Genomic DNA, 16,286 nt, shown 5'->3' on the forward strand with positions numbered 1-16,286 from the left:
TGATATGATAAGACATGTTTGTTTGGTTGGTTTGTTGTTGAACGCCGCACTCAGCAATATTCCAGCTATAAGGCGGCGGTCTGTAAATACTCGAGTCCTGACCAGACAATCCCGTGATCAACATCATGAGTAGAGTGACGGTGAGAGTCAATTTTCCCTCACAAACACGCAAATAACACGTCCTACCAATATATCATCAAAATTCAGATATAATCTGCCAGAGCAAATGCGACTCATGCTTTCCGTCCTTCCCCAAAAGAGTGTTGAAAAGGGTATCTTCAACTGAGTGTGTAAGTGAGTGAGTGCGTTTGGCTCTATGCTGTTTTAGCAATACTAGTATTCTAGTAACACCATGGCGGGGGACACAAGAAATGTGCTTCACACATTGTAACTATATTGAGCTTCGAACGCTTTATCACCACGCTACCCCAATATGCTGTATTCATGTAAAGTGACAGTACGTAATAACAAATTCACAAAGGCAGCAAAATGGTGCATTTATTAATAAGTGCATTTATTGGGACGGCATTATTCTATACAAGTGAAAGACAGTCAATGTGATCAGAAGTGGCTTTAAATGAAAGTTCAAACAAAGTTCCCAGTGAAAACCAGCACGTTGAAACTGTTCGTTACACCTTCATATGAACACACAAACACACATACACACTCACACACGCGCGCACACATACACAACCTATCGCGTGAGTGGCTTGTACCCCGTTGCCCTTATCAACACGACTAATGTTGGTGTTTACCATTTATGTTGATACGGAAAGCGAGTGCCGGAGCAATTCCTCCATGCTAGCTTCTTGCATATTTGCATTTCAGTTTTGAAAGTAGAAGCACTCTAAGAAATATGAACACACAATGTATAAATGACGTTAAACTTGAGAACGCCCGTCACATATATACACAACACAACACAACCCCATTGTTAAAATGTCACTGTACGATTGTTTCTCCTATGACACAGACAGAGAGGATAAATGGACACGCGAAACCTTTGAAGAGAATGTACAGTATTTTATAATTGATGTAGAAACTCGAGATGTACCGTGGCAGTGCATTAAGCCTACTTGATACCCATTACTAGGGCATCTCATGCAAGTCTGTATCTATAACACAACACATATATTGCCAAGGCAATCAACGCCAGTCGTTTCGTCATCACATATTGAATTATACGTGAACGTCAGTGTTTCGTCATCACAGCGATCGTATTGGGTATCAACACAATCATTCTGTTACCATCTCTCGAAAACAATGGACAAGTGTGGTTTCTGTCATACTGTTGTTACCATGCTTGCACTCTCTCCTTGTCTGGTTTCTTCTTCGTGTGCTCAGCTGCTTTGTGGGCACCAGCTGGGTGCTTGTCCGGGTAGAAAACCAGGTTGCTGTGTCCCATCTTCGCCAGCTCGTACATGGCGGCCAGCCTCTCGATGACCACCTCCAACACGGAGAGGTCCACTCTGAAGAAGCCACTGAAAGGCGAGTCGAGGTCCGACACGACGTAGCACAGCATGCTGATGGAGAAGACGGTGATGATGCACATGACAAGCTCCATGCGGTAAGAGTATGCGTGGAGGAGAAGGATCCCTATGAAGGAGAAGAAGCCCAGTGTCTCCAGAAACGCCCACCTGAAGGCAGAAGGTCATGTTATCCAGAGACAGCAATGAGGGAACATAAATACATGAAACAATGTTTATGGGGCAAATCTGCCCTATATGTGATAGGAGTGGCTTGATAAAGTAATGACACATTATACGTAAAACGGTTAATTAAGGTGTGGCGAAACATCTATCAAACTAAACTTGTCAAAGGGGTCATTTACGTTTTCTATCAGCCTAAGAGGTTGTCACTAGATTGGCAGCAAAATGTCAATTCATGTTTTTAAACTTGTACAAACTAGTTTAAACGCATGTCAAATTGATCGTTTGACTGACCCGAAACACCTGCAATGAATCGAGATGGATGGCAAAAGAACCACATTTCTTCTAACCTGCCCCCAAACTACCACATACTCACATGTTATGAAAGAGAAACATGAAGTGTATATACTTACAATAGTAATTCTCATTAACAATACAATTTCTTATTCATGAAACAGACAGCCCATGGATGTAGAAGAATATCATGTTTAATGGTAACATACTGTTAGATACCGGATTGTCACTTTCATTTGGATGGGCTAGGCATCAACTCAAAATAACACTGTTTATTGCAAAGGAGTTCGTATATAAGGGCGTTTTAATATGAATCATATAATAATGATTGATTGATTGGGTTGTTGTTTAACGCCGCACTCAGCAATATTCCAGCTGTATGGCAGCGGTCTGTAAATAATCGAGTCTGGACCAGGCAAATCAGTGATCAACATCGATGAGCATCGATCTACGCAATTGGGATACGCTGACATGTTCAACCAGGTCAGCGAGTTTGACCACCCGATCCCGTTAGTCGCCTGAAGATCAATTGTAACCCGAATGTTCACGGATGAATCATATACTAGTATACATGTAAACGTGATGTATGAATATACTTTGCTGTGTTGTGTCATTGGGTAAGGTGTGGATGATGATGGGGTAGAGAGGAGGGAGGAGTGGGGACAGGGAAGTAGACTAGTAGGTAAAGCCCCTGTCCACCGACACCACAGGCGTAATGTGTGTGGCCCATTCATTCGTCAAGATGATGCTACAGTGACGTAATATCGTACTCATTCATATCTATGTTTGAGCAGCTGTATCGATCAGAACAACGATGGACTTTTTCTATCACAGAAGTACTTACTTAAGCGGATGTATCCGTGCGTGGAGAATACCCATCCGGTCGGAACAAACGCTGTTGAGAAAGACGATGTTACTGATGATTTTCTCGAGTAGCACTCTGTCCACGTGATGCTTACTGTCCGTGTCCACCTGACGCAGAATGTCCACTACAGTCCAAATTTTGACTGAAACAAAAAGGAGCGAATAGGTTATCATCTGTCCTGTACTGAACATATAGACAGTATGTTCATTTCGCTATGTATTTCACCTTCTCGTCAGTACTACTAATTCATGAGATTCTTTTTTCCTTTTTTTTTTACAAAAACAACGAGGTCTGCAAGAGTGTAGGCCCATCAAGGTTCCAGCTTGATATTTACAATGTATTTATTTTTTTCCATTTTGTACATTATAGATAAAAGGTTCAACTTTTCAAAGCGTCTTGTGCTGAGTGAGTTAAGGGCCCTAACGCTCAGTAGTGTCTTTACCACCGCTTGAGTTGACATTAACAACTACTGATCAATAATTATAGATGTAACCTAGCAGGTAAATTAAACTTTGTCGTCGCGCCATCAATGTTTCAACAATATTCCCGCAAAACAGCATAAAGAAAACGATTTTTTTCTACCCAATGCCTTCGAAGTACCGCAATGTAATAACTTGATCCATGCAACGGCATAACCTTGAACGTTAAACACTTTGCCTCACACACAGGGCTCAGCGTTTCTTGCCAAAGCGTTAAACTTTAAATATACAGTACAGCACCAACAGTACAGATTTAATGACCCTACGACACACGGCGAGATGTTTTCGCCGAGGTTCTGTATCGACCACCAAAATTGTACACATGGGGATAGAGTGTCACACTTATTGATATGATCAGCTATAGCTATTAATGTAATATCAATTCAGGTGTTAGATAGCCTTAATGCATCTTATCAATCAACAAGAATTCGGGATTGAATGTACCTGGAACGCACCTATCGATGACATATCAATCAGGATCGGTGTGCATGGGGGTGCAATGATTTGATATCGATCTCTGAACATTTGTGGAACCTAACTGTGGCACGATGTTGACGCGGGTCTCCCACATTGTACATTATACAGGTGTCTGACTTTAGTGAAAGAAGAAAGATTTATTATCAGGAGGTGACAACGGAAGCCAGATATCACAGATCAATAGGCTATGTCCATGTTTCAGGGGGTTAATAGTTCAAGAAATAAACATGTTTATGGTCAAGGTTAATGTGCACGACTGTATTGTCTTGTTGGAGCCAATCTTAGACACGTTCACGGTTGTTGACAGTTACGCCAACATTGTAAAATAGTACCTCAGTACACGTTTTCCTGTTCAACCATGTTTTAATGACTATATTGATTGTTTTCTTGTTGTATTTTCACGACCTTGCAGTACCAAAACAAGCTGTGTTTATTTCACATAATACGTATCTGTGATTTCTGTGAAATACATGTGCTGACAATGCGAAACTTTTTTGATTGATGTTTTACTTCCGTGTCAAGAAAAAAGTTCATCGTATAGTAGTACATGTCTGATTTCGTGTTTGTATACTGAACAGAAAATATAATACAAATCATGAATATGTTTGTGGACAAGTTTATGATAAAGGGTAATCTTTTCATTCTAAAAATTGAAGATCTCGAACTATTTTGTTCGGTACATATTCCATCGATTTAACTTGATAGCTGTCCTTGTTCTCATTGGTGATAAATTACGCATTTGCAAGGTTCTGATGTTTTGCAATCCAAACTTAACATTATGCGCTGCTGTAATCAGCAATGGGGTGATATATCTTAAATATACTCTCCCAAAAAAGAAACGCATATAGGAATTTCAACTGTATTTTTATGTTTATTTTGAAACATCTTGTAGGCTTTGTGAATCAATGAAATATAGCGAAATTGCACACTGGGAATGCAGGCTTATCCGTCTTTGGCACCAACTCGAGGAAAGTCAGTTTGAGTGTCACATGGAGACGTGTGATGGTGAAAATCATGCTGTTAAATACGGGTAATTTACGGATGGTGCGTTTTGTTGTGATGTTTCAAAACATAAACACCATAGGACTCATAAACAGAGCAACACCTTTTGTAAAATGAATCACGTTTAAATTCATTGCTACATGAAATTGCTATTTTCATGATGCGTTTCTTTTTTGGGAGAGTATAGTTTAACACGATAACCGGGTATCATACCTGTAACGTCTGGCGTAATGTTAGTGTTCAGCCTGTGATTGGCTATCTGTCATGCATTATTGACGTTTCTTATTGACTACTGATGTTCCTTGATTACTGCATGTATGGTGCAGTTAGCTATGGTCGCATGAAATCGTATCGTTATGAAAACACAAGTTTGCACTTTAATGGCAGTCATTGATATGGATTTCTATATCACAGTACATTTTACAGCATTCATAACATCCCATCCTACAACATCCACAACACAGAACCCATCACCAACTGTTACAGTCATGTATATGACTTTTATGTCCAGAAAGGTCTCAGACCTGTTGATGTACATCGTGTCCAGCAGAAGCGAGGAGGGTCGTTATATCTCCGTTTGCATAATATATATACCAACAGAGGTTTCGGTACATGTTCTTACTCGGTAGTCAAAACAATTATATGGATGGATGACTGTGACAAACATCTGTGGTAACACCAGGTGCTCGACACCTTGATTAGCATGTTCTTCACTACCGGGAGCATCGGCAAATCCCACAATGTATATGGAAGAATGTTGTTTCTTACCTTACCTTACACTACACTGCAGTATACCTGTTTCTCTTCACTTACAATAAATACTGTGAGCCATCAGACAAATAGAAATGGAAACTTGTAATGGCTGATTATAGTTCATTCGTCGTTTGAGAAAGAATCGTTTGTCTCAACGACCGACCATGTGACTCAGGCATGCTAAACTAAAAGATATATTTATTTGGGGGGAAATGAAGCTAAAGTGACAAATTGGTACGGGGAAATTTTATGACTGATGGATGCCTGCTCACAAAGACAAGTTTGTTTATTTGTTTATTTGACCCATGGTTCAACAAGATCCCAGGTATTTGATAGAGATCAATCAATATACGAGTTTGGACTAGTGATTGACAATCATGGGCGATCTACACCGTGGAGATACGATCACATGCGTTAACTAACGATCGCGTTTGACAAGAATTTATCGTCTCTTACGACACGCAATTGCTGCCGAAGACTAATTCTACTCCAGATCTTTACACAAATACATGTACTGGATCACAATCAATCATTTACTAATACCAACACGTGACCTGGGGCAACAAGTGTTTCTATGAACCTTCGAAATCTTTGACTTCCTACCTTTCACATCTTCTTTTGGTCTGTTGACATAGGAAGATTCATCTCTGTCCAGAAGCTGCAATATCATGAATATAGCCTCAGCTTTTATAGCACGGTAAATGTCAAGCCTCAGCTTCTTGTTGGGCAGTCGAATCTTGGTAGTAAATGTAGCTATGTGATCTATCATGCTCATCTCCCCAGTCATCTTGGTGAGGATCTCGTGCTGCTTGTTGAGTGCTGACTGGAAGGCAAAGCCAAACGATGTTGCGTACACGAGTCCAGCTGGAGCTAGGAAACAGGCAATGGCGTCGTTGATATCGGGAGGAGTTGCGTATTGGTCTTTGGGCCACAGGAATAAGGTGAACGGTTCATAGAGGTACAAGGTAAGAGGACAAAGAGCAAGGGAGAGCACTGCCGGAAGTGCGATTCGAATCAGTTCCTGAGGTCGGTTGTGGGATGTTCTGAGGCTGTCAATGACCTCTATGTCAAAAGGAGTAAGAAATTCGTCATCAGCATCCTTCACAAGCTTTTCCTTGTTATTATTCTCCGTACTGATGATTTTGGGTTTCAGTTCACAGGATACTTTGGCCGTTTGAAGCCACATTGCTCTCATTGCACTTTTACCCATGCTCAATAGAGCTGAAGGAACAGTTGTGAAACGCGCCTTTAACACCAGGAACACAAGACCTGCAGGAAGATTAGGACAAGTCATGATGGATAAAAATGCTCATTCTTAAAATGGAGTTAATCATTAAAGACTATCAACCTAATCAAACAACCAAGACCAAAAACAAACTAAGTCCCATATCCTTATAAGGTAGTCTGTCCTTGAGTTGCATACTTTCTGTATCTCTGTTTTGAGCTAATTATAGATTCTGTGATAGAAATTATCTTATGAGTTATCTGGGTTAATGTGAGTGGCATCTGAGGAGCACGGGAGATAGACTATTCCCTTGTGTGTTACCCTCTGAACATCGCATAAAGTAAAGATAAACTGTCTTTCCTAAATCTACGGTTTACCCTGCAATAATAAAATTCCACAAAGAAAACATTTCAGTGCTATTGATTCCTTTGAACACTAATCCGTTCTGTATGTTTCAGAACGTGCATCTACCATTCCAACAGCCTCAGCAGCACAATACTAGAAACGTGTCAAATCGATGCTTTTCTCTTAATTATTAGAGATTTTCAGAGGAAGCAAATGTTACGAAGCTAAATACATGCACTATACGCATTTCTAAGTTATGTATTTCATATTGTTTCACTTACCTAATACAATAACTGCCATGAGAGCAAATGGAGGAACGACTATTTCTACCACTGATGGCCTTGTTTCAGGAACAGCTCCTTTTTCACTCACTGGTTCTGCTGTGGTTTCCGGTTCTGAGCTTGTCTCGGGTTCTGCTGTGGTTTCCGGTTCTGAGCTTGTCTCGGGTTCTGCTGTGGTTTCCGGTTCTGAGCTTGTCTCGGGTTCTGCTGTGGTTTCCGGTTCTGAGCTTGTCTCGGGTTCTGCTGTGGTTTCCGGTTCTGAGCTTGTCTCGGGTTCTGCTGTGGTTTCTGGCTCTGAGCTTGTTTCCGGTTCTGCTGTGGTTTCCGGTTCTGAGCTTGTCTCGGGTTCTGCTGTGGTTTCCGGTTCTGAACTTGTCTCCGGTTCTGCTGTGGTTTCCGGTTCTGAGCTTGTCTCGGGTTCTGCTGTGGTTTCCGGTTCTGAGCTTGTCTCGGGTTCTGCTGTGGTTTCCGGTTCTGAGCTTGTCTCGGGTTCTGCTGTGGTTTCTGGCTCTGAGCTTGTCTCGGGTTCTGCTGTGGTTTCCGGTTCTGAGCTTGTTTCGCTGTTCTGCTGTGGTTTCTGGCTCTGAGCTTGTCTCGGGTTCTGCTGTGTCTCGGGTTCTGAGCTTGTCTCGGGTTCTGCTGTGTAGCTCCGGTTCTGAGCTTGTCTCGGGTTCTGCTGTGGCTGTTCCCGGTTCTGAGCTTGTCTCGGGTTCTGCTGTGGTTTCCGGTTCTGAGCTTGTCTCGGGTTCTGCTGTGGTTTCTGGCTCTGAGCTTGTCTCCGGTTCTGCTGTGGTTTCCGGTTCTGAGCTTGTCTCGGGTTCTGCTGTAGTTTCCGGTTCTGAGCTTGTCTCGGGTTCTGCTGTGGTTTCCGGTTCTGAGCTTGTCTCGGGTTCTGCTGTGGTTTCCGGTTCTGTGCTTGTCTCTGGCTCAGCAGTAATGTCCAGTTCAGAAGTGGTTTCTGGTTCAGCTGAATGTTATAGGCAAGAATATAATTGTCAATTGATGGAAAAATGACTCTGACGCATTTAACATTTGACTTATTCGACTGATACACACTGAGCAAAGATGTTAATTAAATCGGAAGTCAAACAAAGTTTATTGTCTATATGGTGATCATGAATCTGTAGATATATATATTTGCTGAACTCTCCACTTACATTGAACGTGTTTTCACCCTTTACTATTATCAGTTAAGAATGTATTAGTTCTCATCAGCTTCATATAATACCTTCTTCAAAGCATCATTACTGAAGCGTAGTGTTAGTTTCAAGTTTGTTTCGAAAATGCAAAGCGTTTTATTTTGTCAGATATGAAACAGTGAATATATCATTGCAGTTCTTGTGTGTGCCTACTTTAAATCACACACTCCCACTCGCAAAGTCCCTTTTCATATACACTGACCAACGATGTAGAAATTATTTCGATATGCCCCGTAACTTACACAGCGTAAACATTGTTTCTACATACCAATTTCACTTCCAACTAACACAAGGTAATAATTATGTATCTATGTCAATCAATTTAAATGACAGAAATTAACCTCTTACAGTTTACATAATTTTCCTCATTATTGACACAGTAAAACCTCTTCAATCCCGTTCTATCAATTACTGACAGAGTGAAGCCACTATATACCCATCTGTCGTATCTCTGACTGAATGAAACAATCACATACCCATGTAGGTCTCAATGACACAATGACAATGTAATCACTATATATCCGTTTTACTGATTGCTGACACAATAAAATACCTGCTCCACGTCCACTTGACTATACAATAAATGTATACCTGTTTTATGTCCAACTGACACAGTGAAGCTATACTTCATTTTGCTTTTATCTAAAACGTGTACTGCCACGAACCCTATGCAAGACCGTGGACCATGAATACGAGTTCCAGGAATACTATATCTGTGTATCTGAGGAACAGTTCGCATTTTGTTACTTCCACTCAAAGCCCCGACCAAGGCATCATTGGTAGACCTATAGGTATGGGCAGCTCTGTGCTGGCTGGAGTACACTATCGTGATCGGACCTTGTAGAGGACCTTCTATACTCAATACTCGTTGTTTCTACATAGACCTGGAGACGGACGACAATGTAATGTTTCACGTGTCTACTAACCAGTAGTGTTGATGGGGAGAGCTGTTGCCGCCTTTGCCAACAGAAGTACACGGCTCATCGGTCCCTGCAGCAAACAGCTGCTTAAAATCACCAAAAGTAAAACCTGCATCGTTGTAGTGTTGACAATTCTGAAATATGAAAAGTTTAGATAAACAATATAATAATGCATTTTCCATTTTATCTCATAAAATCCTCTACAGTGATGGGTTCTTTGTATTGAACGGTAATCCCTCAAATCCATTCATAATCGCTTTCCCCGCATACAACCAAAGACATCACTCATCGTTAGCGGTTTTCTGCCTGATACAAAGTTATAAGGGTCTTGTACAGACTTTTCAGGAATCGTAGCACGGACGTTTTCGTTTTGTCGCTTTGTGTATGGTTGTGATCACTCATACTAAAAAGGAGAAGTTGTCATGATTAACCAAAGCTCGACGATGCCACAAGCAGACATATTATGACCTTGAAATAGGTCGCATTACCACATTGTCACCCTTTGGTAAAATAAACAAATTATTATCCGCGTAAATGCAACGTATGGCAAAAGTGTCGTGCTGTCGTATTTTTGCGTTTTACGCTTTGGTTATTTTTAATACTTTTTTAAAGCAACGCGACATTGTTTCTTGGATTCCTAAAACGGCCATATGTGTACTACACACTCGACCTTGTGATATGTGTTGTGTTTACTGGAATGTTCGGGGTGGTGGGGTAGCCTAGTGGTTAAAGCATCCGCTCGTCACGCCGAAGACCCGGGTTCGACATGGGTACAATGTGTGAAGCCCATTTCTGGTTTCCCACACCGTGATATTGCTGGAATATTGCTTATAGCGGCGTAAAACCATTCTCACTCACTACTGGAATGTTCAGATACAAAAGTGTTATTATATATACAAGCACTTGCATGCCGAACATGCAGATGAAGGTTACCCATAGGTTATTTTTTAATTGACCCATTTCTCTGAAACAAGGCGAAACCGACGACGGATTATTTTAAAAAACATATGTCCTGTGAATTATACTTATTTGTAAAGTCTAAAGACATTATACTTTATATATATTATATCTAGACATCATGTTTAGAGGTCAGTATTTTTATATGTCAAAAGGAGAGGTGTTACAAATATCTATGGAACATAAGCGACTAAGTCATAATCCATAATCGAGTAAAATCTCTGCTCCTTGCAGAATGACTTGAACGAATCCGAAACTATCATGAGTAAATATGGAAATATGTGAAAATGATATTTTATACTGCAATGCCGGATGCTGTTGAATAAGTTTGTTGAAATCCCCTGATACAAATTATGCATACATATGGAAGTGTTGTTAATTGTGATTATTTACTTTATTAGATATATTGGTTATTGAATATCAAACTCAAACCTCAGTGTCTTTGAAGAGTACACTACCTCGTACGTTTTTCAAATCGTTACCATAGTTAAATCAAGGCAAATAATACAACTGCAACATCTATGCACAAAATGAAAGAACATCTACACCTGGAAAAAGTTAAGCACCTCTAACTATGTTGACCGCTAATTCAGTTGGTGTATGATGATGCATAAGAAAATTATATTCATTTAAGAAATTATTGCACTTGGTGGAAAGTGTTTTCCAAGCATACCCTGTGGAGCATATCCAGAAGCAAGTCCACGAATTTTCACAAGCTTTTATTCAGAATAATGCAGCGATTCACCTTCCCGAACCAAATGGGGCACATTTGGGACTTTCTCGAGCGACGGATACAAGCAAGTGTACCACCTGTTCAAAAAGCATCTTTGAACTAAGAATGGCGACAGATTCCTCTACAACTGTTTGGCAGTTATCAAAGCACGTAGTGGGTACACTAGATATTGATTGTACAACGTTCCCAAGTTACAAAAAAACGTTTTTTGTCTCATCCCTCTCTAGCTCCATACTTGTAACAGGTATAGTTTAGAAACCAAAACGGATAATGTGTGTTGTGCCATATCCATTATTACAACATTGAAGGAAACTGTCCTTCTTGTGTGTTCTTGTAGTCAAGACATGATCTTACAGTAAAGCAGGCATACATACTGTGCGTGCACACAACTTATGTTAGCCGAAATATACAACTCGCTCAGATTTACCGGGGTGCTTAACTTTGTTCCCGGTGAATATTTGAAGAAAGTATGTAGTATTGCAGCTTCGAAAACCATCGATTGTTTCCAATCACTGTGCATACAACTGTGATGAAATCGATGTGATATGATTGACAGATCGATTGTTCAAACATATTGAGACGTCTTAATCATAAGTTACATCAATACGTTTGCCGTTGCTGCCATTGTTTATCAATGCGTTTAAACGACTATCTGAACCTTCTACAGCGTAAAGCACTTAGAGCACCTCAAAATCAATGTCCCGCTGAGGCTATCCATGCCGTGAGTAAATCTACCATACATGTTGAAGCAAGAGAATCATGGGTATAATCATAAGTAAAGCTCAGTCCATTGTACGAAGCAGACCATGTCGTGACCGTGTTTGGTAATCATTATGAAATCGTGATGGTGTCAGGAGTTCGCGAAAAGGTGATCGTATTCCGTCCCACCGGTGACACTATCATAAACACATAAGTGAAACACGAAGTAATTGAACTGAATGATTATCTGGACAAATACGTGAACACATGTGCGCAATTGTGCTAGATATTTGCTCGACAAACGGAAACGTTGACAATTGGTCATGCAGTTTTGACGTAATTGGGTGAAAGTAGAATTGTTCCTACAGTTTTTACACATAACAGTCAGTTTCTCGCATATACTAACACTTAGTCTCTGAATATATCAACTGACATACAAAAGAAAGTACACACCTGGTGTTTTGGGATTATTTGAAAAGTGTTGTGATTTTCACTGGCAAATTGTATTTAGCCTCGCTCTGAGTTTGAGCTACCAAACTGCGATGTCCATCATACATTTTTAATATGTACAGACCATGACCACTTCAAAAAACACAAAAGTGTTTGGTCTCTTTGAGTCGTACTTAAACATTGTTTGGGTCATATATATATATATGAATTTGAGAGAAACAAATGATTCATTTTGATTTGAAAAAGGATCCCAGCAGGATGTCCCATCCTGAGGATATTTACACTGAAAGCAGCGTTCACATGTTGTCAAACTCGAGTTTGAGAGTGTGAACATTCAAACAACTCGCCAGCAACACCAATTTCAGAGTTGTCAAACTGTTGTCGAGAAATAGGATCGGTCTCTATTCTCACCAACCTTCGCATCAAACATTCGGTGTTGTCAAACTCCAGTTTGACGTCTGAAGTGTTGTCAAACTCGTGTTGTTCAGAAACAACAAATGGCGGTCAACGAAATTGTCACATGATGTTTTGGTCGTCTGGTCAACTCGACCTCCGGGTGTCAACGGCAAGGGGCCATTCACGGTGCTCCTGCCTTTCGTAAAAAGTTATGGGAGAAATCCAATGATATATTTTCTTGAGCTGTATGTATTTTTTCCGTAAAACATGATGTGCCACCTCAACGACTAGCTGGGATTTTCCAGAACGTTGTGATGAAAGTATTTGGTCATGGTTGCCCAGAAAGGGTTTTCCGGTTAAAGTATAAATCACGGAATTACTGATGTTCAGCACTTTACTCATGTTTCAGGACAATCCAGAAAATAAATAATGTTGATAATCTCAACACATCACATAGGATAAAGTGAGAGTTGTGATTGAAATTCTGAAGCGCATTTTACTTTTCGAAGAATTTTAGTTAGGTACATTTTGTCTCGGAAGACACAATGACTTTTGTTTCATGGTTATAAGACGTAACCCAGTGTCGTTGTTGCATGTTCCACAAACTGCACGCATTAGGACAGGTTTATAGTGCTTGTCAGTCCTAACTTTGTTAATTTCATGGCTGGAATAGTTTATGGTCCTGCATGAAGTTTAAATGAATTTTTTATTTCTGTGTCACAAAGCCCCGGTGAAGCCAATTTGTCTTTCCTTCCGCTGCAACACACATTTTCGTATTTTATTCCCAAGACTTTTCCAATTAACTCTGTTCGATTAGCCAGGAGGTTGAAACTAGTATTTTGATCGATTTCAAGAGATTGATTAAGGTACTTCCTAAAAGACCCTACTTAAAATATGTTTTATTGTAACCTGCGACTGCCCTACTTCTAAGGTCATGCATGAAGCGCTGTTAGCTCGCGTGTTATATCCGCGCCACTGATTTATGACGAAAGAAACATTCGTCTTTGAAACTTTTGTTCAATGTTAAACTGGCAATGAATGACATAACTGAAGTATCCTTGAACTAGTCATATAGCAGAACCAAACTCGCACACTAACTCGATATACTACTTTGATACTCATTGTGTTTAAGACATATTAATTTCACAACGTCAACAACAATATCATCAGCCCACCATCTGGTAACGCGCCCAGTTCCCTTCCGCGGGCAAAGACGTCGCTCAATAGACAAAACAGAGAAACTAATCCACCCATCACAGGGGTTAGGAGGGATCAATGGATGAAATAATCACCCTGAAACCATGTGCATATACAGTCTCCAACGTGAGTCAGTACGCGTTACCATGTAGCTGATGACAGTTGCCGTTAAACACACAGCGTTGTCAATCACGAGAATCCAGTTGCCGCGCTTAAAGTCAACACAGTTGACAGTTTTTCTGCAAAATTCAGTGAAAATGAAGTAGATTCTATATTACGAATATATTGGCGTTCTAATGGCTGTTTTGTATATGTATTTATATGTATCCCACTTCCACCATGAAGACACTAAACGCCGACTCTTTGATACTGTGTAAAACGGCTTGATTCTAGTGTTTGACGGGGTTGTTTGAATTGAAGAAACATAGATAATAGATATCTGCATCAGTGTACGTAATGCGTACATAACTATGCATGGAAGACATTAAAGAGTGTAACATATTTTACTTAAGCCTGGAGAAACGTTTTCAAGTATGTCAAGATTTCGCACTGCACCTTGCGTTACTGGTATGACGTCACTCGGATCATTGTGACGCAACAGTGGCGGCGTCACAGGTGGACACACCAAGTGTCAAACAATTTTGTTGTTTCTCCTTTATGATATGTTCTTACTCGATCTCTATCGTGTTTTCTGCCTAGAGGCATGTTAGCTACAGTGATTGGAAAGGAACCTTTCTATCAATATTACCTTCACAGTTGAAGATGCCGTTGAATCATTAGTTTTAACCAGAGGTGATTAATGTGATATGTGATTATCAACTTCACATTCAATAGGGTTTTCAGTGCTAAGAATCGTCCTAAGATTCATTTTTCCTAGCATCTGCTAAAAAGACTATTCATTCATTTAAATATATATAGGATAGGATATTTATATAGCGCACATATCCACGCAACTAGTATATGCTCAGGGCGCTGGGATTTTCCCCTCGATCACTGGATGTCAATCTCAACGGCACATAGTATTATCAATCTCAACTCCCTGGGGATCATACAACCCTTGGAGTCACTAGGCGCACCAAGTTATCGCGGTTTTCCCATCTTTACGAGGTACCCATTCACAGCTGTAATGATAATGGTAATGTGAATAAACAAAATAGAAATACACATATCCATGTACTATATATGACGGTTCACATCTACTTACTGTAAAGATGTTCAAGAGGAAAATTAATGATTGCGTTTTTCTTTGAAATTCCAAATCTGTTCGCCTGATATGCTGATAATTCCTGCTGTAAGGACGACGTTGTAGAATTCACAGCAATATAGACTTGTATTCCAGTCTTCTATAGTACCTTGGAAATTCGTTGTCACGATTCCACATACTTTTCATGGCGAAATTGTTTTGTTTCCCCTCACATAACGGTTTCCAAATGTTCCTTTTTTTAATACAATCAAACCAGTTTGACACTTTCACAGATAGTATGTAAACTGAAGTTTCATACCGGGGAAACCATCTTCAATAAAACACAGACAAGCGATACAGAAACCACTATTCCATGTGCATCACAGCTTCGCTTTACAGGTCGACTTGGAAGTTCAGAGAACTGTTATTGTGTCATGATCGAGTTCCTGGCTACATCCGGGCACTGTCTGTTCTACAAGGATGGGCCAGTCACATGGCAGGCACGCGGGATGGAACGTTGTGTTGGGTGCATATCGACGTACGCGTCATCGCCCTCGCAGACCAATCCATTGTCATCTGTCACCGTGTACATGCCGTATTGAGCTGCCTACGGCTTTGGTAGCGAGGCTGTGGATGGCATGTTTGTGTAAGTTGACATTATTTATCATCAGCTGTAAATTGATGATATCCCTTTATGGTACCGGAAATTGATGATATCCCTTAATAGTGCTGGTAACTGATGATATTACTTCATCGCATTAATAATTGATTATATTAAGTCTATTTGTGGAAAAACGATGCTGCAATATCACGTCCCTATATATGAAACTGATATAATTCCATGGTGTTTGAATTTGAGGATACTCCTTCTCGGAGGTGAAATAGATGTTATAAAACTTACAAAGGCAGTGTGTTGTACGTGACTGGTATGGTAAGGTGACAGGTGATATAGTGACACGTGACCGTGTCATTACCGACTTCATGTTGTATCCACATGTTTCTACTTTTATTACCGTTTATTAAACAGTCCATATCGTCAACTGGAAGTGTGATCTACGAAATTAATATATTTTGCAGAGCTGACTGCCCGCAAATACTCCAGCCTTACGATGCAGTATCAACGCGAAAACCGAACCATCAATTTCGAATTTGCTTATCATATCAATCACTGGTTCTGCTACT

General features: G+C 40.3%; 1 protein-coding gene across 1 annotated transcript; it reads right to left on the reverse strand.

Annotated features, from left to right (window-relative positions):
- Positions 1-591: 591 nt before the first annotated feature.
- On the reverse strand, positions 592-15,539 carry LOC124280389 (cell wall protein DAN4-like). Its single transcript, XM_046716292.1, is given in 7 exon segments — positions 592-1,637; positions 2,788-2,950; positions 6,123-6,788; positions 7,371-8,010; positions 8,012-8,337; positions 9,496-9,623; positions 15,126-15,539. Coding segments are annotated over 6 exon segments (2,247 nt in total). The 5' UTR covers positions 9,605-9,623; positions 15,126-15,539; the 3' UTR covers positions 592-1,294.
- Between the last annotated feature and the right edge of the window lie 747 nt (positions 15,540-16,286).

Source organism: Haliotis rubra, unplaced genomic scaffold, assembly GCF_003918875.1.
Source record: "Haliotis rubra isolate DU_JTF1 unplaced genomic scaffold, ASM391887v1 Scf267, whole genome shotgun sequence".
Taxonomy (NCBI): Eukaryota; Metazoa; Mollusca; class Gastropoda; order Lepetellida; family Haliotidae; genus Haliotis; species Haliotis rubra.